Source organism: Schistocerca americana, chromosome 2 (genome assembly GCF_021461395.2).
Source record: "Schistocerca americana isolate TAMUIC-IGC-003095 chromosome 2, iqSchAmer2.1, whole genome shotgun sequence".
Classification (NCBI taxonomy): Eukaryota; Metazoa; Arthropoda; class Insecta; order Orthoptera; family Acrididae; genus Schistocerca; species Schistocerca americana.
Genome location: NC_060120.1, coordinates 521,409,342 through 521,435,490, shown reverse-complemented (window position 1 = coordinate 521,435,490; position 26,149 = coordinate 521,409,342). Strand labels below are relative to the sequence as shown.

The 26,149-nt window shown below is 40.4% G+C and overlaps 1 protein-coding gene across 1 annotated transcript in view; it reads right to left on the bottom strand.

The window, feature by feature from the left end:
- Positions 1 to 22,943, bottom strand: part of LOC124594141 (homeobox protein Hox-B3-like) — a 70,195-nt gene extending 47,252 nt beyond the window's left edge. The window contains exon 1 of the mRNA XM_047132497.1: positions 22,603 to 22,943. Coding sequence (XP_046988453.1) covers positions 22,603 to 22,943 — 341 coding nt within the window. The remainder of the gene's footprint in view (positions 1 to 22,602) is intronic.
- Between the last annotated feature and the right edge of the window lie 3,206 nt (positions 22,944 to 26,149).

Genomic DNA, 26,149 nt, shown 5'->3' with positions numbered 1-26,149 from the left:
TTATCAGGTCATGAGGATACAAGCACTAAGGATAAATTAGTTGCAGATAGATTTTGGTGGAAAAGACAGGGAAGTGAATGAAAACAGCATGCCAAAAACTACATCTCATGTGTACAGAGAGCAAATTTAAGTCAACAAAAAATACAGATACAGAGGTTACCAGAAGCTGAAAAACTATTTCATATGGTAGGACTTGATGAGCTAGGACCTTTCAAGAAAACTAATACATACTCATGATGATAGATCATTTTGCGAGATATGCAGTAATGGTCACAGTTCAAGATCAGAAAGCTAGCACCATCACATAGACGATGCGAAACTACTGGTTACTAAAGTCTGGCTTACCAGAGAAAGTACTCACACATAAAGTCGGTTCAAATGGCTCTGAGCTCTATGGGAATTAACATCTATGGTCATCAGTCCCCTAGAACTTAGAACAACTTAAACCTAACTAACCTAAGGACATCACACAACATCCAGTCATCACGAGGCAGAGAAAATCCCTGACCCCGCCGGGAATCGGACCCGGGAACCCGGGCGCGGGAAGCGAGAACGCTACCGCACGACCACGAGTTGCGGACACACATAAAGTATTAACTTTGTGTCCGATCTGATCAAACAGTTATGCCATTTACTGTGACTCAAAAAGTTATATCTCAGCCCATTCCCGCTGCAAGAAAATGGATGAACAGAAACAGTTCACCACACAGAACCTAAAATGCTAAACATTTACACGAATACCCAGCATGTAGACTGGAATATTAATTTCAGTTTTGTAGTCAGTAAATATAATTCAAAAGTTCATACAGGAACAAGTCTTTTTCCATATGACGTGTGGAAGATGCCATCATCTTTTGATATAATTCAGTCAATATTAGGGACACAACGTGGATCGCTAAAACAATTTGCAAATCAGTTAAGTTTTGCAGAGGGCAAAATGTGCCAACACTAAGGCTTTTGAAAATATTGAGCATCATGCAAGTGAACTGCAGCAATACAGGATAGGGTAGTTGGCACTGCTAGCAAACCCTTATTCCTGAAACGCCAAAACAAAGATGTTCTTATCAAAGTATCAAGGACCAAAGCACTTCATCAAAATGACTTCATCAGTAAATACAAAACTACAACTAGTGACTACAGCACCTGTAGTCCATGTCAGTAGAGTGAAGTTGTTTAAAGGAGCGATTGATGCACTTCTGCAGGTGCTTTCACCATTACCAGAGAAGCAGAAGTTGCCTAACAAAAAATGGCTCTGAGCACTATGGGACTTAACATCTGTGGTCATCAGTCCCCTAAAACTTAGAACTACTTAAACCTAACTAACCTAAGGACATCACACACATCCATGCCCGAGGCAGGATTCGAACCTGCGACCGTAGCAGTCGCGCGGTTCCGGACTGAGCGCCTAGAATCGCTAGACCACCGCGGCCGGCAGTTGCCTAACAAAGGAAAAGCTACACATGATGCCTCATGTAAACTTAGAGCTAAGGGAAAATATGGTGAGTCTAAATTTTTTTGTGTACATATATTACACTGAGATATACGTTAGAGTAACATTATTTTTCATTTGCTTGTCTTTGATTCTGTAGGTATACACTGAACTAAAGAAGGAAGTTAACTAATGATAATTCCGGGAGTTACTGAGCTAGTTTGTACGTCACCATACAATATCCAGTGGAATCGATGTTTGACAATCCATCCACATTGGATTAAGTGGGGCACCATCATCAAATGTCCAAAAGTTATTGGTCTCGAAATGAAAAAACCCTCAAGTAACTATGTCCATAGCAGATCTAAACAACCGTACCAAGGTGGCCGTGCGGTTCTAGACGCTACAGTCTGGAACCGAGCGACCGCTACGGTCGCAGGTTCGAATCCAGCCTCGGGCATGGATGTGTGTAATGTCCTTAGGTTAGTTAGGTTTAATTAGTACTAAGTTCTAGGTGACTGATGACCTCAGAAGTTAAGTCGCATAGTGCTCAGAGCCAACCGTACCAAGGAGAATGTTATCATTTGTCCAGCCAGGATAGTCAGACTAAAGAACAAGGATGTTAAATACAACTATTTCTTGGGCAAATTGGAGCAGTAGAGTGTAAAACTGAAGTACAAACCCCACAGCGATATTTCTAGAAAATTGGAGACCACTGCATTTACTCTATATTTTCACTGGAAACAGTGATTGTTAACTGTCACAGAAACGTAAATTTCATAGGGAGAACAAGATTGGTGTTTAGAAACAGTGGATTGCTTATGAAGGGAACCAAGTGTGACATAGCTGGAACATGGTTTCATCTTCCAGTTACTATACAGGAACAACAATGATTACGTTTTCTCGACCAACGTTTTATTGGCCAGCTGAACCATTGTGCATATTACCTGTATGGAAAGTGACCTTCCTTAACAAAACCTGGGATTCCAGATCGTTACACTCTTTAGATGAACAGATAATCTCAGAATAGGGAAGAATTTCAGTTGCTCAGATGCTGCAATATGTAAACGATGTTATGAGAAACGCACAAGCAAAACATAATAATTATTGTGTGTCCCCTGTAGTACTCATTTGCGCAATTTACTTTGGCTTAAAACGCAAAATATCCCATTTAGACGAATCTCCAGCGCATCGAACACCCATGGAATGACTACATACTATTGTTAAGCAGTAAGAACAGAAAGAGTACAGTGCATTAATAGTAGGAAATAGACCAGAAACATGATGTAAAGTTAAATAGTAAGGTTAACACAAACCGAGATTAAGAGCTTTATGGCATGCCTCATGAATCAAGCTAATGGTTGAAATCTGAGTAATATGAATTGGAAATACAAAACATGTACAGCTTAGTTTAGTAATACATATGAAGAGTAATAGTTGGGACAAATTTCTTGAAGAAGAGGGTGTAGCGATGCAAGGGGTACCAAATTTGTCATAAAAGTCCGTCAATTACTCAACTGATAGTATTTTTCAGTATAGGTATTTCGTTCATTCCTAGCAAGTATCAATTTGTGGAGTCATCGTCCAGACACGAGTTGACAGTAATCTGAATCAGTTTTAGCAGACTAACAGTTTCTTTCACGGGATAAAATTTTGTTTACTATGAAATACAAGTTCTTGAAGTTTATTTAGAACAGGAAATGTTTAATTAGTAATTGCATGCCATAATTTATCTGTTTAAAATAAAGGTGTTTGCATTTTTGTATGCATGTAAAAAGTGTGAATTTATGTGCGGCTTATACTCTCAAACGAGTTACCACTTAGAGTGCTAAAAGTGCACGAGTATAGTTCGCTGACCTGTACGGTGAATTTCATTTTGCGATTTTGAGCCGAATAGAGACAAATCCAGTTTCATTTAGACTTTACGTGAGATAGACACATCACGTTATTACAAAAAGTCGTTTAGCCCATCAGGGAAAATTGAAACCTGCGCGCTCGATTTGAAACACGTTGTAAGATAGCGCGTGAATGAGCTTTCCATTAAATCGAGTATAATAATTGCAAACATGCTTGGACTTAATGCACGAAGTTTGAAATTACTTTTCGATACAAATACTGATTTTTGATGAAACGAACCGATAATTTATTCAAAATATAGAGGTTGTGTTTTAATTAGGACACATATCACCTTGTTGATCACGTTGCTTAGCGACTCTGTAACGCAAAACAGTTCATTCACTAGAACGATTTGCAACGTAATAAGTCACATTACACATACAGTTACACAGAACTTGCTGATCAAATGAGAGTATAAGAGTGTCTTCTTTTCCAGAAATGCCGATAAACCAAAGGTTTCAAAAGTTAAATTACGAACTATTGTGTAACTTCATTGATATTGCATTTCACTGACGAACACTTTTCTTATTGATAAATGAACATTAATTGCAACTAGATTTTGAATACTCACCAACAATGCCAAGCAGCAATTCACATTACAACCAGTAATAAATTACAATATAACTGAATGGGCACTACTTCATTGACACCGAGTAATCACCTTCCAATTATAGGATAAACTGTGTGAAGTGGAATTATTAAAATCTTGTGGAAGTGTAATAAGGTTTATGTGAACACTTCTATCATACATCATTATTTCACATTTACTGGACAGATTATTAGTCGGAAACGAATTTACCCGCAACAGATTGTCCCACGCCACTGTTTGACTTTTATTGTGACTCTTCACAAGAGATCTCAAGAAGCTGGGACCAAGAAACAAGAAAAGAAGAGACATTGGTATAGGGGGAATGTTATGCCACAGAGAAAAAAAGTAGAAGAAATTAAATTTCTAATGTATACGCTAGCAGAGCCACAGGGAACACCAAGCAGAGGTGATGACATAGCTATGCAGCAGTAAGAAACGGTCTATACTATAAGTGGGTCATAGGCACAAGTACACATTTCTACATTGGCACCAGTCGACAGGTACAAGTTCCACATTGAGCAGAATGTCCACTGAGAGATATGGAGAGAGAGACAGAGATACATACATTATCTCCTGTTACATGGAGCAACAAGTTATACCTCAGATGCAACAACACCTATCAGAGTCTTGACAGTGCAATTATTACCCTGTAACAACAGCAGAGTCAGGATTAACGATCGCTAGCAAAGAAGCAGGCCACATTCAGTCATAAGAAACAGAGCCTCAAGTCATTGCCTCCCAACCATCTCCATAAACACCATAACTCCCCAGCTCTAAATTCATTTTATCATTAGGATTGATGACATTTGTGACAAATCACTCAATTTAGTGATTATTACAGTGTAGTGACACGCAGTATTTGATGTTCCAACACTTCTCTTGAACATGTTGCTTGCCATTTCCAGGATGACAACATTCAAATAACCACAACCTGCCACTCATGAAACTGCACATTGGCCACGTACCATGTTGCTGGTGTGGACAACTGAGGGTCTTCCAACGCCAATATATCTCACAGTGCTTATCACACTAACATCATAATCACTGCTGGGTGAGAGGGCAAACCTGTGCCTTCGCTGCTGATCATCACTGAAGGCACTTGCAGGTGCAAGGGCCTACCTGTCTGTTGGGCCCAGGATCAGCCAACTACACAACTTCTGACAGCACAATAAATCTAGACGGGTCACCACAGGCTATCGTTATCTTCTGGAACAGGATCGAGGATGCTCTAATGTAGTGTGATTCCATAATCTCAAGCTATGGCTTTGCTTGCCCGATGGCAGTCTGCAAGACTACAGCTGAACAGCTGCTGTAGCAGCCTTGACTACGAGAATGGCTGAGGAGTTAGCGGAATTCCTCCATGTCACTGGGATGAGACATCAGCCAAGGCTGCCGAAAAGACACAGAATTGTAAATTTGAATGACTAAATATTAACTTGCTAATCACATTTTATTAACGCTAAAAGATGCCTACAATACCACCCTGAAAAAGTAGAGGTTTATCTTCTTGGCAAACTTACAATAAAAAAGCGTTTAATATATTTCTTGTCTGTTAAACATACAATTCTATTTAAGCGAGAATCATTAGGAATAAGATATGTTACTAACGACTGGTACTTCTCATAACAGCCGGCCGGTGTGGCCGAGCGGTTCTAGGCACTACAGTCTGGAACCGCGTGACCGCTACGGTCGCAGGTTCGAATCCTGCATCGGGCATGGATGTGTGTGATGTCCTTAGGTTAATTAGGTTTAAGTAGTTCTAAGTTCTAGGGGACTGATGACCTCAGCAGTTAGGCCCCATAGTGCTCAGAGCCATTTGAACCATTTGAACCTCTCATAACAGACAGATAGGCTACAGAAAGTAGAGATAACGCAAATTACAAGTAATGCTAAACACATTAATATAAGAGTTCCTTGAGATAAAATATTAAGACCAGTACTGTTTTTTACAAACATCAGTGACTTTATTAACAGTGTTAGTCATGGAAAAAAATCTCTTTGTTGCTGAAAGCAACATTCAATATTACAGCCACTGAAGAAACAAGAGAACCCTTGTAGAGAAAGCAGATGAAACCCTCAAGGAAGTTTAAGTTGGTCAGTATGCAGTGCAGTTATATTGAACATGAAGAAATCAAATGCTACTGATTTCGCTTTGTAGAGGGAAAGAAGGTGTTGAATTAGGTCACCTAACAAACACAAAATTATTATAAAGTGATACTGATTGTCATTTGAAGAGATATGATCATGTCTAGGTTCTGGTAAACAGAATTTCATCGTCATGTTATGACCTTATTGTCCTATCATCAGTATGTAACAACCAGTGTTTTTTAGTTACTTACTATTGATACACTACTAATTTTTTGAGTATGCAATCCTTTTATGGGGAATAAATGCACAAAATGTGAACACATATTTCGAACCCATACGTATTGTAGTGAAAAATAGTAATCTGGTTCATTGCAAAAATATGTGAGTACACCAAACAATCGGATAAGCACATCAAAAGATGGCTTGATAATTACTGCATAAACTGCTCTGTCCCTGAGCATGGAACAAGATCTGCACTACACTTAGATTTTCGAAGAAGTAATAAACACAAAAAGCAATACATTTTCTACCAAGGAGTAACAGTGTATAATAAATTACCTAATGAGATTAAAGAAATTACTAGCCCAAAATTATTTGAGAAGATAATCCAGAAGTACCCTTATGTAATACATTTTATGCAGTGAAGGATTTCTTAAGGAACACAGGGTAGAAGTCTGCTAAAAATGTAGCGCAAATAAATAATAGCATCTTTGTCACTTAACAACAACTTTCCGCACTACAATGTATCTTTTTCTGGAACACCGAACACCAAAGCTATGCAACTGATGATAGTATCATCTTACACTCTTTCTGCGCTTAACATCTCTTGATCCAATTCTGCAGGGAAGGAAATGGAAAATGGACTACTCAAAGTTATGGTCATGACGTTTGCTGATAGTGCGCATACAGTGTGTTTATAGTAAAGGTGTGTAGCAAATTGGCGTTGAGAAATGAATGAAACAAGTAGAATTAGACTTTTACTTTATGAATTACTTTTTAATAAGGAATACACTTTATTGTACACTGGAGATAAACTGAATGGTGTTATCTGTTCTTCATACTATTTTCTTTGGTCATTTAATGCGTGGTGATCGCGTAGTGATTGCCAGTGCTCGCAAAAAAAAAAAAAAGAAAAGGTTACACAAAGGAACTAACATGTTGGATTTATTAATGATAAGCCTGCAGTTATTTACAAGGGTATCGGGTTCTAAAATGTGTCTAGGGCGCCTTGCAATGGTTCTCGCGGCTCCCCCCATCTGAGGTTCGAATCCTCCCTCGGGAATTGGTGTGTGTGTTGTCCTTAGCGTAAGTTAGTTTAAGTTAGATTGAGTAGTGTGTAAGCCTAGGTACCGATGACCTCAGCAGTATGGTCCCACAGGAACTTACCAGAAATTTCCAAAAAAATAAACGCACTACTCGCCAACACAATGATCTCTCACCATGCACACCTTTTCAATGCATGAAGTGAAGTGGCCACCGTGATCTGCTACAGCCTGCAACACATAGGCTGAAGGTTCTAAGACAAACGATCTCCTTCGAGAACAGAAATGCAGTCTTCCCTCTATCGACAACCACTTTAAAGTGTTGTGTGCACTCTCACGAGGTCTGTGCAGAAATCTGTCCAGAACCAAGAACTGATATCAACTGTCCTCCTAGTTATCTATCCATACCGAGTGCGTCCCCCGTTCTGAAAATCCACGCAATTCTAGAGCGCCAATGTCAAAGGCTCTGCAAAGTACCGACCAATTGTATATCTGTTAGCAAGTCAACACTCTCCCCCATACGCTGAAGTTTTTAATGATAACCAATCGTTACACAACCAGGCTTGCAGCTCTAAAGCAATTTTAAATTCTGACCCGCTTTCGAGTCTGTTCGGTGCTTTAGCCAGTGCAGTTTCTTCCATTTCTGCACTTCTCGAAAAATAGCATCTTGACTTCCTCCATTCTGCAATTTGCTTAGGAAAGCCAATAAGGAGGCCTCTTACAAGATTTTAGGCCACCTTACATTGGCGACAGAGAAACGGCCAGAGGGGTAAGAATTTTTTTTCACAAAGCAGACCATCTAATTCTCACAGCATGGAAGGGTGTTTATCAGTCTCTGATTGCCTCTCGCATAAGGTTCCAGGAAAGCAGGTTCTCGGAAAAAAATGTTACTTTGAACTTTATTTGGACCAGACATCCTTGCTCGTAAAAAGAGGTGACTGTCTACCAAGTGCAGACGTTCGTCATCCCACATTAAGTATTTCCATGATGGAAGATTTGGATGCACGTCACAAAGAGCACGAAGTATTAGGTGAAACTGGCAGGAAAGAGCTTGGTGATCACCAGTCGTCGACAATAGCAAGCTCTGATGCCCCGTAGCTGCTTCCTCACAGTCGCTCTGTAAACGCAGCCTCGAGCCACTCACTGGGTCACCGGCAGGGCTCGTCTGGTTTGATTCATCGTGCACTCAACAGAACTGCTGAAAAATTCATGCAAAACCTTCACAAAGAAAAAGGCATTAATATAAAGTTAGGTGGCTTCATCTGGAAATCACTGACATAATTCATTACAGATCTTGTAAGTAGGCTGTTTAGGTTTTTTTATTGGTAACGCCACCTCTGTATGAAAATCACTGGCTGTGCTGTGTGCAGTCTGTGGCTGCTTTGCATTGTTGTAATACTCGCCATTGTAGTGTTAGGCAGCTGGCTGTGAACAGCGCGTAGCGTTGCGCAGTTGGAGGTGAGCCGCCAGCAGTGGTGGATGTGGGGAGAGAGATGGCGGAGTTTTGAAATTTGTCATGAACTGCTATATTTATATATGATGATATCAAGGTAAATACATTGTTCGTTCTCTATTAATATCTTTCATTTGCTAACTATCCCTATCAGTAGTTAGTGCCTTCCATAGTTTGAATCTTTTATTTAGCTGGCAGTAGTGGCGCTCGCTGTATTGCAGTAGCTTGAGCAGCGAAGATTTTTGTGAGGTAAGTGATTTGTGAAAGGTATAGTTTAATGTTAGTCAGGGCCATTCTTTTGTAGGGAATTCTGAAAGTCAGATTGCGTTGCGCTAACAAAATATTGTGTGTCAGTTTAAGCACAGTCTTGTATAATTGTTGAAAGGGGACGTTTCATATGTCGACCCTTAGCCTAGGATACCTCACTGGAATCTTCTGATTTTTTGTTGTAGTTTGTGTATTTAGTGTAGCTTTTGTTTATTGCTAGCGCGTAATTGTAGAGAGAATCCCCTTTGTAGTTGTAGCCTTTCATTGTTGTACAGTAAAACAGTTGTGGCATGCATATAGATTTGCACCAAGTATTTCGCAGCTACGCTTGCAATTAACTAGATATTATTTTCAGTGCTATGTTAATGTGTTCTCCTATTTTTGCACTTCAAATTGTGCTTTTCTGTGTTATCGTGTGAAATATTGTGACAATTATGGCGTGTGAAAAACGTAACACTAGGCTCCAAAGTAAATTGAGAAATGATAGTGACGACGAGCGTAGCTTGCCAGCACCACTGGGTAATGAATTAACTAATGTTCAAAGTAGTAATTTGGTAATTGCGCATAGGGAAATGGAGCGGGCGGCAAACAATGGTGTAGACAGTGAAACAGGTAGTGAACAGGGAAGCGTTATCGATCGATTGGTCGGCAACAGCTCGCCCCAGGAATCGGGAATGACAGAACACAATATTGCAAATACTACAGACTCAGGTTTTGGGTTCTCACCGTTTTCTCAAATGAGTCAAGACACATTTTCCGCTTGTCAAAATGTGAATGTTGCCGGTGCAAATTCACTGCCGAAAAGCACTGAGGAACATGTTTCAGACACCAGTGCATTGTTATTACAATTAATGCAACAAATGGGACAAAAGCTTGAAAAGTTAGACGCAATGGAACAAAATCAGAGACAAACACAGCAAAAGTTAGACACAATGGAACAAAATCAGAGACAAACACAGCAAAAGTTAGACACAGTGGAACAAAATCTTCAAAAGTTAGACACAATGGAACAACACCAGAGACAAACACAGCAACAGTTAGACGCAATGGGACAAAATCTTCAAAAGTTAGACACCACACTTGAACAAACACGTGAAGATTTAACAAGTGAGTTACATAACATTGAATCGAAATGTCAAAAAGTCTGTAATGACATAAAAACACAAATTTGTGAGCATTTTCAACCCATTTTTTCAAGGCATGAAAATGTATTACAGAATCACGAAGCAGCCATAAAAGAACTGCAAACCATTGTTCATGAAAATCACAACACCTTGCAAGCTAAAATTGACTCAGTTGCATCTACCGATTCGGTTACGCAACTTGCAAAAACTCAAGAAAACTTAAAGGACACAGTAGATACGATTTCAACACAAATGGACACTCTGAATCTTGGTTCAGAAAAACACGCTGAGGAAATGTGTTCACTATCGGTGAAAGTAGCCGAACTTTCGGATAAGGTCACTAACTTATCTACAAAGGTAGATGATGATCTGAATGACACAAGACCCGTAGCCTTCACTGACACAGAAGAGTATGAACAAATTAGAAAATTCAAACAAAATCAAAATCAAATCAATACACAGTACAAAAGAGAAATCCGGGAAGTGCAAGATCAGTTGGCACAAGTAGTACAAGAATTACGTATTTCAGAGGACACTCGCGCCCCAATACGGGAAGAGGGACATAGAAATACGGAACAGCCACAAAATAATAACACAGCGCATTTCGGAAGTTATGAAAGAAATTGGCAATGTGCACCGAATTTTGAGATGGAACGGCCGACACGACCTAACAATGACCGATATGCGACTCGCCGACATGATGACTTTGACTATAAGCTGTTCATTACTACACGTAAATTCAAAACATTTAAGAATTCTGGCAACGACATTCATCCACAAGCATGGGTCCATCAATTCTCTCATTGTTTTCCTCCCAACTGGTCATTAGAGCACAGATTAGAATTTATGTGTGGCTACTTGGAGAATGAACCAGCTGTAAGAATGCGATCGGTAATTCACGATTGCCACAGTGAAGGAGAGTTTTACCATGCCTTCCTCTCAGCATATTGGTCTCAAGCCACACAAGATCGAGTAAAACATAGCATCATAATGATGAAACGTTTCGAACAATCTGAGTTTTCCAGTCTTGTGAAATATTTTGAAGACATGTTGCATAAGAATCAGTATCTTTCAAACCCATACAGCCCCTCAGAACTCATCCGCAATTGCTTAATCAAACTCCCTGAACATTTACGACATATTATTTTGGCAGGACGTTGCAAAGACGACATTGAAGCATTTCAGGGACTGTTACAAGAACTGGAAATTGACACTGACAATCGCGGAACGCAGGAGCACAACAATTACAGATCACATCCGTCGCAATTCCGCGATGAAAGAAATAATAACTGGACACGACAAAGCTATTCTCACAACACATATCGTGACCAAAACAGACACCACCCGTACGACAACCGTTGGCAGAGTAGTAATAATTACAGGGAAAGATCACCTCTCCGCGGTAGTGACCATCACAGAGACAATCAGAGAAACAGACAATATGGGAATCAAAATAATTATTATTACGGGAGACAGAATAACTTTAGACGCAACGGTCCAGCGCGCAGTTACGATTCAGGGAGAAATTCTCCACCACTTAACCGACAAGAAAGAAACTACAGGAACTACCGACATGACGATAGACGATGTGATCGTAACGACAGACCTGAATTGCATCAGAACTGGCGGGACTTAAACAGGGCAGGGCCCTCTCGTCACGGTGAATTTGTAGAAGTTAGGTCTCCAAATCCCAATAACGACCCGCGCCAACAAAGAGACAATAGGCAATGACTCACACCGCTGGCAGCAACAAAACGTACTTATGAAACTGATGACGCAGCTGCCGTAGCTAGTAATTATGTAAAAATGGAAGACATTAGGGACATCTTACTCCAGGAACACGACGTAAAACTTAACAACATTGCATATCCTGTGATGCACATTACTGTAAATGACGTAAAATTTACGGCAGTACTTGACTCTGGCAGTCCCATCTCAGTAATTAGTGAAACAGCCTTTAGCAAATGCAACAAATCGAACGATTGCCCCACACTTCCGTTACGTAAGATTAAATTACAAGGTGCAATCTTTGGAAAAAGTGTAGATGTACGCCAACAAACCAACTTAGAATTCTTTTGTCAAAGCCACAGCTTCTCTATGAGCTTTCTTATTGTTCCATTATTGTCGACGGAAATTATACTGGGAGTAGACTTTTTGAATGAATACGAAGCAATCTTAAGCTTTCACGATGCTGAAATAAGTTTAGAAAAAGAAGGTAAGTCAGTAGCTTTGAAATTTGAAGATTGGCTCTCAAACCATGACGAAGAAATTAATCGGCTTTACCTCCTGTTAGACAACAGTTCGGAATTTTCAACGGAACTTGACACTAACAATCACTCTGCAAGTACTGACAGGGATGATGTCGACGGCATATTTAAAACTAATAAGTTAATTCAGAATAAAATTCAAACAATTGAGAATTGTAATGACACTGATAGGCAGGACCTTTTTGAGATTTTACAAGCACATTCCACAGTTTTTACTCACAAAACAGGAACAATCAAGGGATTTCAATACCAATTTCGTGTTCGTGAGCATACTAAATTTTGTGTTAGACCATATGTAATTCCAGCACATTATAGGGACCGTGTTAGAACAGAAATACAATCTATGCTCGACGAGGGCATTATTGAGCCTGCAGTAAGCTCATACAACAATCCATTACATGTTGTTGAGAAGAAAAATGGATCGATCAGGCTTGTCTTAGATTCGAGACAAATCAATACGATCATTATTCCTGAAACAGACAGGCCGCAAACGTTGGAAGAACTTCTTCAAAATTTTAATGGTGTAAAAGTGTTGTCTTCCATTGATCTCAGATCCAGCTTTTATCAGATCGAACTTCATCCAGAATGTAGAAAATACACAGCTTTCCTTTGTTTCGGCGTTTGTTACCAGTTTCGGAAACTTCCCTTTGGTTTGAACATTTCTTCAGCAGCATTTATTCGCGGGCTAAATTCCATATTACCTGAGTTCTTAAAACGTCACATCACCTTATATGTGGACGATATTCTAATAGCAGAAGCTTCATGGGAACTACATAATCGCATCCTCAACAGTTTGTTACGTATTTTTGCAGAATCTGGAATTACAGTTAACTTGGAAAAGTCTGAATTCGGTAGAACAAAGGTGAAGTTTTTGGGACATATTATTTCTTCTGAAGGCATTCAGCCGGATCCTGAAAAGTTAGAAGCAGTCAGAGCCATTCCAGTTCCATCCACAAAAAGACAAGTCCGCAGTTTTCTAGGTCTCGTAAATTTTTACCGTCGTTTTCTGAATATGCAAATTCTTGTTACACCAAAACTTTGTTCTCTCACTGGAAAAAATACTATTTGGAACTGGGACGAACAAGCACAATTGGAATTCAATTCTTTGAAAGAAGCGTTACTTCACGCGCCAATCTTAGCTCATCCAGATCTGTCACAAGATTTCTGCCTTAGCACGGATTCTTCTAAAGTCGGTCTTGGTGCCCATTTATTTCAAGAAGCCATAGAAAATGACACTACCATTCAGAAAACCATTGCTTTTGCTAGCCGAGTGCTAACAAAATCTGAAAAAAATTATTCCGTTACTGAATTAGAAGCTTTAGCTATCGTTTGGGCATTTAACAAATTCCGTTTCTTTCTTTCTGGTAAGCACGTAAAAGTATACAGTGATCATCGTGCATTACAATTTCTTATGTCTTCAAAATTAAATCATGACAGGTTAAAACGTTGGGCATTGTTTCTGCAAGAATTCCACTTTACAATAGTCTACATTCCCGGCAAGGAGAACATTGTTGCGGACGCGCTGTCACGCGCACCGGCTGGGCTTGAGAAAAGTAACACACAAGGCAACCTCGAGAAAAATTTCAGTATTCTTTACATTCAGAAAGTCGCCTTTGAAAACTTCATCACCTCATCTTTAAAGGACATTGCTCATGAACAAGATAAAGATCCGATTTGGAAAGACATCAAAAATAAATGGCATGAAAAGACATACACTCAGATTCGGCATTATTTCCTGGTTAGAAACAACATACTCTTCAAGCGCTGCACTGTTGATGACAAGCTATGGGTACTTTGCATTCCAGACGATTTTGTTAATAAGCTCATTTGGTACATTCATTTCAGCTACGCACATTTTGGTCCACGAAAATGTTATCATATTCTTCGAACGACTTGTTATTTTAACAATATGGAAAAGAGAATTCGAAGAGTCTTGTCTATTTGTAAACTTTGTCAAAAGGCGAAACCATCTACTGTCTCACATCGTGCTCCGTTATTTCCTATTATTCCTTCTAAATTAAAAGAATTTGCTGCTGTTGATCTCTTGGGACCGCTTGTCAGAACATCTAATGGATTTTCGTACGTTTTAGTCGCTGTTGAACTTACTTCAAAATTTGTTTCTTTCACTCCGTTACGTAAAGCCACTGGACGATCTGTATCCAACGCCTTTGTTAAAATTTTCTTACGTGATGTTGGACACGTTAGCAAAGTCATTTCAGATAACGGACCTCAATTCAGATCTGCTGTTTGGTCACGCATGCTTCGCAACCATAAAATCAAACCTGTTTTTATTTCATTGTACTCACCACATTGTAACCCGTCTGAACGGATTATGAAAGAAATCAATAAGCTTTGCAGACTTTATTGTCATAGAAAGCATCAGCATTGGGACAGATATTTACACTTATTTCAAAATGTGCTGAATGAAATGCCTCACGACTCCACTGCTTTACCACCTACTCTTGTACTGAAGAATGAAGAACCACCGAACAGAATCAGAGAGCTTGTACCTTTCCCGAATATACGTAAACTTCGACACAAAGACATAATTGATTTGGCTCTTAAAAATATAAAATCTGCAGCAGACAAAAGGAGAAAACTACACGGTAAAGCAAATGCAAAGAAGTTGTATATTGGTCAGAAAGTTCTCATTAAAGCTCATTCATTGTCACATAAGAAGAAACACTTGAGTCACAAATTCTTTACAATGGACCTTACAGAATCCGACGTATACCACATGATAATTGCGTTGAAGTTGAAACTCTGCGTACTAGGAAGAGTAAAGGTTTACACCACATTTCACATGTAAAACCGTTTATTGAAAGATAATCTGCATTTTAACTTAGTCTTTGTCATAAAATTTTTCGCTTCACATTACTAATATGCTTTGTCAGACTTAGAATCTGTTAACATACAACAATGTTTGAAGTTAAATATCCAATCAAGAACCAAGAGAACTTATTTAAACAGAAATGACGAATGCATTGTTATAGTGAACAGACGTTACAGTGTTATTGTGTGTGTACATTCTTGCTTGTTTGTTGCACGATTACGTAACGACTATAAGGCTCACATACTTAGAACATTTACCAGTACTGCTAATGAGATTTTAATGCAACATTTTGGTTTATTTGAAAATACATTCTGAATTTAAAGCGCTTTCTGAGAGATACCAGATGACACAGAGGTTAGTTTATGTGACAGCTACACGATTTTTATCACGACGCTACTAATGAGTGACAATTTACAATGTTGCTTTTGCGGTGTATCTGTTTTATATCTGCACAGTTTTCTGAATTCTTCTGGAAAGAAAAACATGTTTTAGTAGTAACTTTTGTGGTATAGCAACAATGAGACAGCCTTTTTCGTGGCACAACAATACGTTACTGTACAGTACTTTCTTCATCACGCCAATAAGCGTAATAACTACGATATCTATACGCAAAGCATTTCACTTTTGTTTATCATGAGGTAAGTACATTGGCTTCTGCAGAACTTAGCTTTTGGAGGACGATAACTACGACACTTCCACAGAGATTATCTTACAGCAAGATGCACATTTAGCGCTGCAGGACACGCATTTCAGTGATTAATGTTGTACTTAAAACATTTATTTTTAAAGATTTTTGAATTACAAAGAAAGTTTTCCGTGATACATTTCATTCCATTGCTGTAATATGTAACACCTGAGGGTATAATTACATTAATCCTCAAGGGGGTACACGCCTACTTTGTGTACCATGTGTGTGGCAACCACAAGGAGCCCTAGCTAATATGGTATTTGCTTATACAACTTTACACATCGGTACCGTATTTCTCTAACACAAAATTACACAGCTATCTGATCATTTAACTGAGAGATAAACATTTTTTTTTACTACGTCAGTGACACATGTTTACGCAATTACAGAGTTGGATTACTTCACACTTACGAAACTGTATTTTGTCTGTACTGTGTGAACTGTTCATATTTTTTCGGAACCATTGTGATACTATGAGAGCTTTGAATGATGTATTTGGTATGGATTCATGATTTTTAAAGTACGTTTGAGGCAGATGACACTTTTGACATGAGCAGAGAATTTTTTTAATTATTGGAGGAAGCTACGACGATTTTGAGATTTGACTGAGGTGTTATGATGTTATTTTTACGACGACGATGTGTATTATGCTGCTGAGGTATGTTTACGATTAATAGGCTGAGGCTATATGAGTTATTTGATTATGCTTCATATTTATAATGACGAAATATTGACGAGTGTCGATGGATACGTATATGTGTAATAAGGTAAGGAGTAATGAATAGTGGATAGGGACTCTTGACTTGTGAAAAAGGATGTTGGAAACCAAGAATCGTACTTTAAGAGTTATGAAATGTGTGTAAATGCATGCATGTATCACAATGCCGGCGAAAATTTTTTGGACAACGTTATATTCATAGGATTTGCTTTCTACAGATTTGCAACGCTAATTCTTGACCTGTGAAATATTTTTATGTGAGACTGTCACTGTAGCGGAAACTGGTGTCGTAAATATTTCCGTAAGAAAGTTAAGTGACCACCTGCACGTAATGCGTCGTGGGCACGCAGCTGTGTCAAACACCTGGAGAACAAGCCATTAGGGTGTGCCTTTCCGGAAGCACAGGTAGAAAAAAAAAGAAAAAAGGCAGGCCTTTATCCTCGCCATTGGCATTCCTTTAGAGAAAATATTGCAAATGCGACACCCTCATTACTTCCATTAACCTTGCTATTGACATTCCTTTGTAGAAAGCATCGCAAATATTACACGCTCATTACCTGAAAACATATGATTACTCGTACTTTGTGCTAATTACTGCAATGCTTATGAATTGATGGGAAAGATTCGTACATCTGCACACCTGATTATGACAAGTGTCTTTCTATGAGAGTTGAGAGCTACTGACTTACGAAATGCCACATGACTATTAAATGATATTTTTATGCTTTGCTTTTCGTAGTTGCTAATTTCACTTGATATCTGGTTTCCAGCTGTGTTGCAGCATTGCTTTTATAAAATAAAATGCATTTGCTAATGTGAACACTTTCTGTCAACAGATCTATTAAATAATTATTTTATGATCCACATTCTTTAAAAAAGGAGCACTTGGAAAGGAAAGAACAATAAGAAGGAACTAGTAACAGTAACACATAATTTTCTTTTCAAGTGCATGGTAATATTTCTTTTTACAATCAGTTGTTTTGGTGCACCACTTTAATTACATAGATATTAAGATGTGAAGATACATTTCCCTTATCTGCATTGTTGTTTTTACTGTAATATTTTTTTCTGCTTGAGCTTTGTCATGTATAGATATAAGTTTTATATTTTTTATATTTTTTATATTTGCTGCTGCTGTTTGCCAGGCATAGTGCTACTGAATTTTAAATTGTGTTACTCTGTTAAGCTAATTTTACTACTGACTTATTTTTCTTGCTACTGTACATTGGCTCATGTTAGTTGTAATGTTGCATTGCTTGGTAATTTATATTTACTGTAGCTTGCTTTGCAATTTTCCATTTTTTTTGCATTGCTGTTTGTGTTAATTTGTTATGTGCTGCTGCATTGCCTCGTCCCTTAGTTTAGTATCTGAGCTCAGTAGATTTAAGTTAGCTTAAGAGGAGACTATATAAGAAACTAACTATTATAAATTTATAAGAAATGCATTGAGAAGCTATCAGAAAATGGTCTGGCAAAATAAAAAGGATACTGTACAGTGGAGAAAAACTATTATTGACAGAGGATGTGAACAGAATACAGAAAGCAGAGAGAAAAACTATTTTTGACAGAGGATGTGAACGAAATACAGAAGGCAGGCTTAGATAGGACTTTTGGGAATAATGATGAATGAAGGGAGATCTCCAAGAAGCAAAGAAAGTTTTGTTTGCAAAATACTGCAATGAAACAAACCCTGTCCTTTCCTTTTGTGTTATCCCACTATGTGTTTGGGTACCCTTGTGTGTCTTTATATGTTTACCTCATCAGACTTTTGTTGTAGAATTTTTCTCATACTCAGCTACATGAACTATGATGAGGAATACTGTTATCCTCAAATATAATTTGCGTTAATAATATGTTATTTACTTTGTAAAGATGTTAGACATTATTAATTCTGTTTTGTTTTAATGCTCATGCGTAAAGTTGATGTTTCAAAAGTTATTCTGATCTTTTATGTATTTACTTATGTCATAATTCCTGTAACACTGATGTATATGTTTATTTCTATTCTTTTGTAAAGCCCCTATTACTACAAATGTTATCTGTATTATTACGTTTTTAATGATGTTTTCTTTATCTTTGTAATTGTATTCTCATGTTATAAAATTGTAATTGTCACCAGTTCATCAAATTATTAACTTGTAAGTTACATTTCACTGCACACGTTTCTGTTGGTCATAGTATATGGACTATATGTGAGAAGTAGGGGCTGATAGTGTTTACACGTGTGTTAATGATTCGGCAAGGGACTGGATAACAGCATTGTTGGTTCTAAGGACAGTTCCGAAAACTTTGTGAGTGCACAAGTGGTGGTTTATGGACTTGCTATATTATCCGCAAGACTCTTCAACGGTGATTGTGCACCTGCACAGTCACAACAGATGGCTGCTGGCTATCTCTCCAAGGACTACAGTGGGTCTGCATCTTTGATGACCCACCAGTACCATTATCTCTACAAGGACTACAGTGGGTCTGCATCTATGATGACCCACCATGCCATTATTTCTACAAGGACTGCAGTGGGTCTGCACCTCTGGTGGCCCACCAATACCGTAATCTCTACCAGGACTACAGTGGGTCTGTTCTGTGATGACCTACCTACCAATATTCTTCAAAATGTCGAATGACTCTGCTGTGGGTTTGCTATGTTGTGGCCCATTACCTGTCTGCATGTCGTGAGTCAGCACTGTCTATCCGTTGGAAGGACAACACTACTTCTTCAAGACTGCATGGAAATCCACTACTTCTATGTGCATTTTCTTTTACTGCTCAGACTTTGAGAAAAACTCTGCATTTTTACTGTGATGAACAATGTGGACTGTCTTTATGGACTGTGAGAAATTTTTAGCTTTTGACCAACATTGTATCAATAAGCGTGTGCATTTGATTTCTTTGTTATTGTAATTATGAAAAATTTTTTTCAAATCTGTATTGGCCACTGCCCAATCCAATTTGTAAAATTTTTTGTGGGGAGCATGGGGGCTATGTAAGTAGGCTGTTTAGGTTTTTTTATTGGTAACGCCACCTCTGTATGAAAATCACTGGCTGTGCTGTGTGCAGTCTGTGGCTGCTTTGCATTGTTGTAATACTCGCCATTGTAGTGTTAGGCAGCTGGCTGTGAACAGCGCATAGCATTGCGCAGTTGGAGGTGAGCCGCCAGCAGTGGTGGATGTGGGGAGAGAGATGGCGGAGTTTTGAAATTTGTCATGAACTGCTATATTTATATATGATGATATCAAGGTAAATACATTGTTCATTCTCTATTAATATCTTTCATTTGCTAACTATCCCTATCAGTAGTTAGTGCCTTCCACAGTTTGAATCTTTTATTTAGCTGGCAGTAGTGGCGCTCGCTGTATTGCAGTAGCTTGAGCAGCGAAGATTTTTGTGAGGTAAGTGATTTGTGAAAGGTATAGTTTAATGTTAGTCAGGGCCATTCTTTTGTAGGGAATTTTGAAAGTCAGATTGCGTTGCGCTAACAAAATATTGTGTGTCAGTTTAAGCACAGTCTTGTATAATTGTTGAAAGGGGACGTTTCAATCTTATAATTAAATGTTTCCCTGAGACATTTAAGTCTCTTCATTATCTACAATAATAATCGAAGCAGAAGAAATGAATTAAAATTTGTGCTGCTACCGGGACTCGTACACGGGTCGTCTTGCTTGCTAGGCAGAAATGCTAACCATTACTTATTCATTAAAAGCTGAGAATTACAAATCACATTACGATTAGCATATGAGATTCAACAATCCATCAATAGACTTGTGTATCTCGGCACCACAACTCAAACGATACCATTCTGTTATTTTCTGGTTTTCCCACAGTACCTCCATCACTACCATTCAATGTAAGGGGGAAAAATCAGAAGATACGAATTGAAATTTGTGTTGGGGAGGGCACTCAACTTAAGTTGTTTGCGCATAAATGTTGACTCTCGCGCTGTGGTGTTGTAATGGTTAGCATTTCTGGCTAGCAAGCAACAATACCTGCGTTCGGGTCACGGCCCCAGCACAAATTTTCATTCATTTCTTCTGCTTCGATCATTATTCATTACAGTTATTAACTATTTTCATTAAAAGATGGGAAGTATAAATCACATTATGATTAGCATATGAGATGCACCAATCAATCAATAGACTGTTGTGTATCACAGCACCACAACTCAAACGATTCCATTCTGTTCTTTTCTGGTTTTCCCACAGTACCTGCTTCACTTCCATTCAATGCTGAGTTCCAAACGTATATTCTCAAACAAAATTTCCTGAAATTAAAGCCTTTGCCCAATACTGGGAGACTTCTACTGGGCAATGGTGTACTCTTTGACTCTTCTACACTTTCCTTAATGTCCACCTTGCGAGCCATCGGAATGAGAATTCTGGCAGCGGCATGCAAGTTCTTGTGTGCTGGCACCATGGTGTCACTCGTGAAAAATCGCTTTCGTAGATACAGATAGTACAATAATCCTGCCCCAATTATTACCAAAAGTAATTTTACAACTTTCTTAACAACTTTCTCGCTGGAAGTTTCTGCAAAGAGTAACAGAACACTGTTTCATCATCGGCGACATTTTTCATTACACAGAAGAAAAAATTTCTTACGCTAATTTAATTTTTATCTCGGAATGCTTTTATGTTTTTAGGATAAAATATGTGTCTCATGAGCCTATGAAGTTTGAGAATGTTCACTCATTTTTTTCCAGCGCAAATGTGTTAGTGCTTCTGGCTTTTTCCACCAGTTGAAATAAAAAAATGGTTTACTTGACAATTTCTTATAACGTCAGTTATTTTTTTCGCAGTGACTGGGGAATATTTACTATCGGAAAAGACTCCGTCATATTACAGACTAAATAAACAGTAGCCTAATTTTTTGGCCGGCAGCTGTGGCCGAGCGGTTCTAGGGGCTTCAGTCCGGAACCACCCTGCTGCTACGGTCGCAGGTTCGAATCCTGCCTCGGGCATGCATGTGAGTGATGTTCTTAGGTTGTATTGTATTGTATTGTATGTTAACCGCGGACCTAGAAACAACGGAGAGGCTCCGTCCCCGCCGCAGCCGCAGTGGTCCACAACCCGACGATGACTACCGCAGTCCACCCCTCCGCCGCCCAACACCGAACCCAGGGTTATTGTGCGGTTCGGCCCCCGGTGGACCCCTCAGGGAACATTTCACACCAGACGAGTGTAATTCCTATGTTTGCGTGGTAGAGTAAAAAAATGGTTCAAATGGCTCTGAGCACTATGGGACTTAACAGCTATGGTCATCAGCCCCCTAGAACTTAGAACTACTTAAACCTAACTAACCTAAGGACATCACACAACACCCAGTCATCACGAGGCAGAGAAAATCCCTGACCCCGCCGGGAATCGAACCCGGGAACTCGGGCGTGGGAATGGTAGAGTGATGGAGGTGTACGCGTACATGGAGAACTTGTTTGCGCAGCAATCGCCGACATAGTGTAACTGAGGCGGAATAAGGGGAACCAGCCCGCATTCGCCGAGGCAGATGGAAAACCGCCTAAAAACCATCCACAGACTGGCTGGTTCACCGGACCTCGACACAAATCTGCCGGGCGGATTTGTGCCGGGGACCAGGCGCTCCTTCCCGCCCGGAAAGCCGTGCGTCAGACCGCGCGGCCAACCGGTGACCTTAGGTTAGTTAGGTTTAAGTAGTTCTAAGTCTAGGGGACTGATGACCTCCGCTGTTAAGTCCCATAATGCTTAGAGACATTTTTTTGTTGAATTTGTACAACCATTTGAAATTATCACTAACTGGCGGTGCTATAAGTAAGTGGGAAGACCTTAACATGCCTAGTTTTGTGACGACCGTCGTACTACTATTATTGCACTATTATTGCAACTTTAGAAGCATGGTCTGCTTTTGTTTTCAGTGTGAGTACAGGGTAGCAAATAAAGCGAAGCCGCTGCAGAGCATAATAAAATTAGAAGGCATTTTAACACTTCAGGGTTGGTCGCTTGGTTGCTTTTGAGTAATAACCGGAAATGTGGGGATGGCAGTTTGGGGTGGCGCAGCGACGTTCGAGCACCGGGGCGGCGGGGGAGGTGCTGTGGGCGGCACGCCATGGGCGGCGGGTCGCGCCACGGCGGCTGATGCGGCAGATAGCCGGGCTGAGTGATGGCCCGGCCGCCCAGTCGCCGCGAGGAGTCGGGTGGCAGCCGGTTCCACGAACGCGCCCTTTGATCTCCGGTCGCTGCCGTCGCGCCGTTTGCGTGCGGACCCTCAGCCGCGGTCACAGCCTGTGAAATGACTACCGTTTTTATGTCACGACCCTGGCTTGTTTCGTTGGCCGCAGGGGTGGAGTCACAGTCACAAAACATAACGCAGCTAAGAAATTTAAAGCAGGATCTTCTGAAATTAAAAAAAAAAAGACCAGAACAAGAGCTACCAAGTACTGAGCAAGCATTTCACTGATTTCTAATAAATAAACACTACACTTATCCGCCTCCAAAACCGATTCCAATGGATTTCTTACTTTTTGAAGGGTTACCAGAATTTACTTTTGCTTGATTTTTATATTACTTATTTCACCCACTTATAATCATTTCCTGTGGTTATGTTTTAACTTGTGTTATGACTGAGCCGGAAATGCTGTAGTCTGTTGGGTCCTCAATATACACTGACCAGTCACTTTAATGTAAACAACTGTCAAGACCCTGAATACCCACATTTTAGAGCATGCGCCGCTGCGAGACGTGCAAGAACGGAGTCACTGAAGTTCTGGAAGGTACCGATAGGAATACAGAGCCGTAGCGACTCCGGTGCCGTGGCCAGCTCCGATAGGCTTCTTGGTTGAGGATCTGTGGCGCGAACATCTCGACTAAGGTGATCCCACAGATTCTCAAATTTTCAAATGTGTGTGAATCTTATCGGACTTAACTGATAAGGTCATCAGTCCCTAAGCTTACACACTACTTAACCTAAATTATCCTAAGGACAAACACGCACACCCAAGCCCAAGGGAGGACTCGAACCTCCTCCGGGACCAGCCGCACAGATTCTCGATTGGGTTTCAATCCGAAGACTTCGATGGCCTGGTTGGGGGGGGGGGGGGGATACAGTAAACTCTTCCTGGTGGTCTTCGAGCTACGTACGTACATTGTGTCAGCTGTGCCCTGCTGGTATGTCCAATAGTGTCGAAGGAAAGTAAACAATATGTAGGGGCGGACATGGTCCTCAACGATAGATACTTAGTTGTGTTGACCATTGCGCCTTCCACGATGACGAGATCACCCAAGGAACATCACGGAAACATTCCCCAGAACATAACGCCCCTTCCTCCAGCCTAGACCCTTCCGACGATTCAATGGGCATCTGACCGATGGAGCACAAGACATGAGTTACCAGAAAAAGCCATCTGTCCCCGCTCAGTGGACGTCCATTTGCTCCAATGGGTTGCAGTTTTCAGCCTTCGTCGCCGTTGAACAGCAGTCAGCATGGGTGCATGAACCAGGGGCATGCAACGGAGGCCCATACGCAGCAACGTTCGCTGAGCGGTGGTTGCGGAGGCACTGGTGGTAGACGCTGGGCACTCATTTTCTCAACAGTTGCTTGGTTATTCGCCCGTACACATCTCCGCAGCCGTCGTCTACTCCTGTCACATACGGCCCTTGCTGCACCACTGTCGGCTTAGCGCCGGTTTTGGATTATTTTTTTCCTTTGTTGACTTCCGATTCCCCCCACCTGCTCTACAGCACAGACAAAAATTAAACAAACAATGGTGAGAGAACAAACAATATAAAAAAGGCGATAAAACGGTGACATTGTTAATAACAGTAAAATGGTGGAAAGTTGCGAAACTAAAAATACAAAAACACGGCGTTGACGATGCGGATGAAGACACAGGAAGGAGACACGCACGATTGAAACACACGGCGACGGTCTGGTTTCTGTACGCACGACATAAATACACAACTAGCGCCAGTATGGTGTCTGTTCACATCACTGACAGGGGATCGGTTTTGCAAAGTGCCATTTTTCTTTGAATGGTATTCTTTAACACGGCGCCACGCGAACGTTTTACACACTTAGCCGCTTCGGAAATGCTCGCTCCTTTGGCCCAAAAGTCTTCGATCATGCCCTTTTGGACGTCAGATAAATCAGTTAGTTTCCGCCTTACGACAAATACTGCACTGCTTTCCGCGTCCCCAACGCGCCTTACGTAACTTCCGTCGCTAGTGCTGCCACCTGTCGTCTGTGAGTGGTTATTGCACGTTGACGTCGAACATAGGCGGTGGTCACACTAATGTGACTGAAGCGTTTGTAATTCCTATACCACTGTTTGCTTAATTCGGTAGACGTAGCAGAAGACGTTTGAATTTGGTTGCTGTCGGCAGAGATATAGCAAGAGGATGTCGTGGGTCTCTCCATTATTGCCACAAGCAGCGAATAGTCTTTCTTGACTCGAAAAGAGCGCAAGTAACACTTGTCTACAAAAAGAGTAAAAGAGCAGGTACACAGGGTTAACGCAAGTACCGCTTACGTCAGTTTATTGCGGCGTGCTGGAGGGTATGCCAAGCTCAAACATTATGAAGCTCCTGGAGAAAAGCTTTTCTCGAAGAACCAGAACGGATTTTTGCGTGAAACACCGCCTGTATTAGTCGTACACGACATTTTGCAAACAATAAATGTACTTGAACAGGAAGATTTCGTCTTCTTACATTTCCAAAGGGCAGTGGACACTGTGCCACACCGTCATCTACCAACCAATATTCAATACATCATTGGCTCGAGTACATTTGTGTAATAGAACCAAGTACGCTAAACGGAGCGGCAATTTTCCAAGGAAGCGAAACTATTTCGCCAGTTCGAACATGATTGGCAGCACAATACTTCTGTGTTCACAGGAATCGTCACTAAACAAACGAATACAGGTTATATTACAGGTATCCCCTGCCAATGCCGGCCGGTGTGGCCGTGCGGTTAAAGGCGCTTCAGTCTGGAACCGCGTGACCGCTACGGTCGCAGGTTCGAATCCTGCCTCGGGCATGGATGTGTGTGACGTCCTTAGGTTAGTTAGGTTTAATTAGTTCTAAGTTCTAGGCGACTGATGACCTCAGAAGTTGAGTCGCATAGTGCTCAGAGCCATTTGAACCATTTGAACCCTGCCAATGCCTATGCACTTTTTCCATCGTTGTGGCTCAGCAACCATCTGTGACTTGGCGCTGTTGCCCCACGTAGGGCTACTAACCTTGTAAGGTGGCAGAATAATTTTTACCACCTAACGTAATTTTATACCAAGAAATCGACTCTACTCATTAAGCTGATACCCAACAAGTCATACTTTGCTTAGAATCATATTAATTGAGTAGCACGAAGAGTAATTAATTCATGCATGGCTCACATGATCTTGGTGCTAACAAAACCAACGGAATTTGCGTGTTGATAGACAAGTAGCATTTCTGTAGCACTGGACTGTAGTGTAAGCGAGTCTTCCCAGCCAAACTGGGTACAGCGACATGGAACCCAACTTAAGTAAGTCACAAAGCCGCAAACCCTCACTACAGGAGATCATTTCGGGATGTGA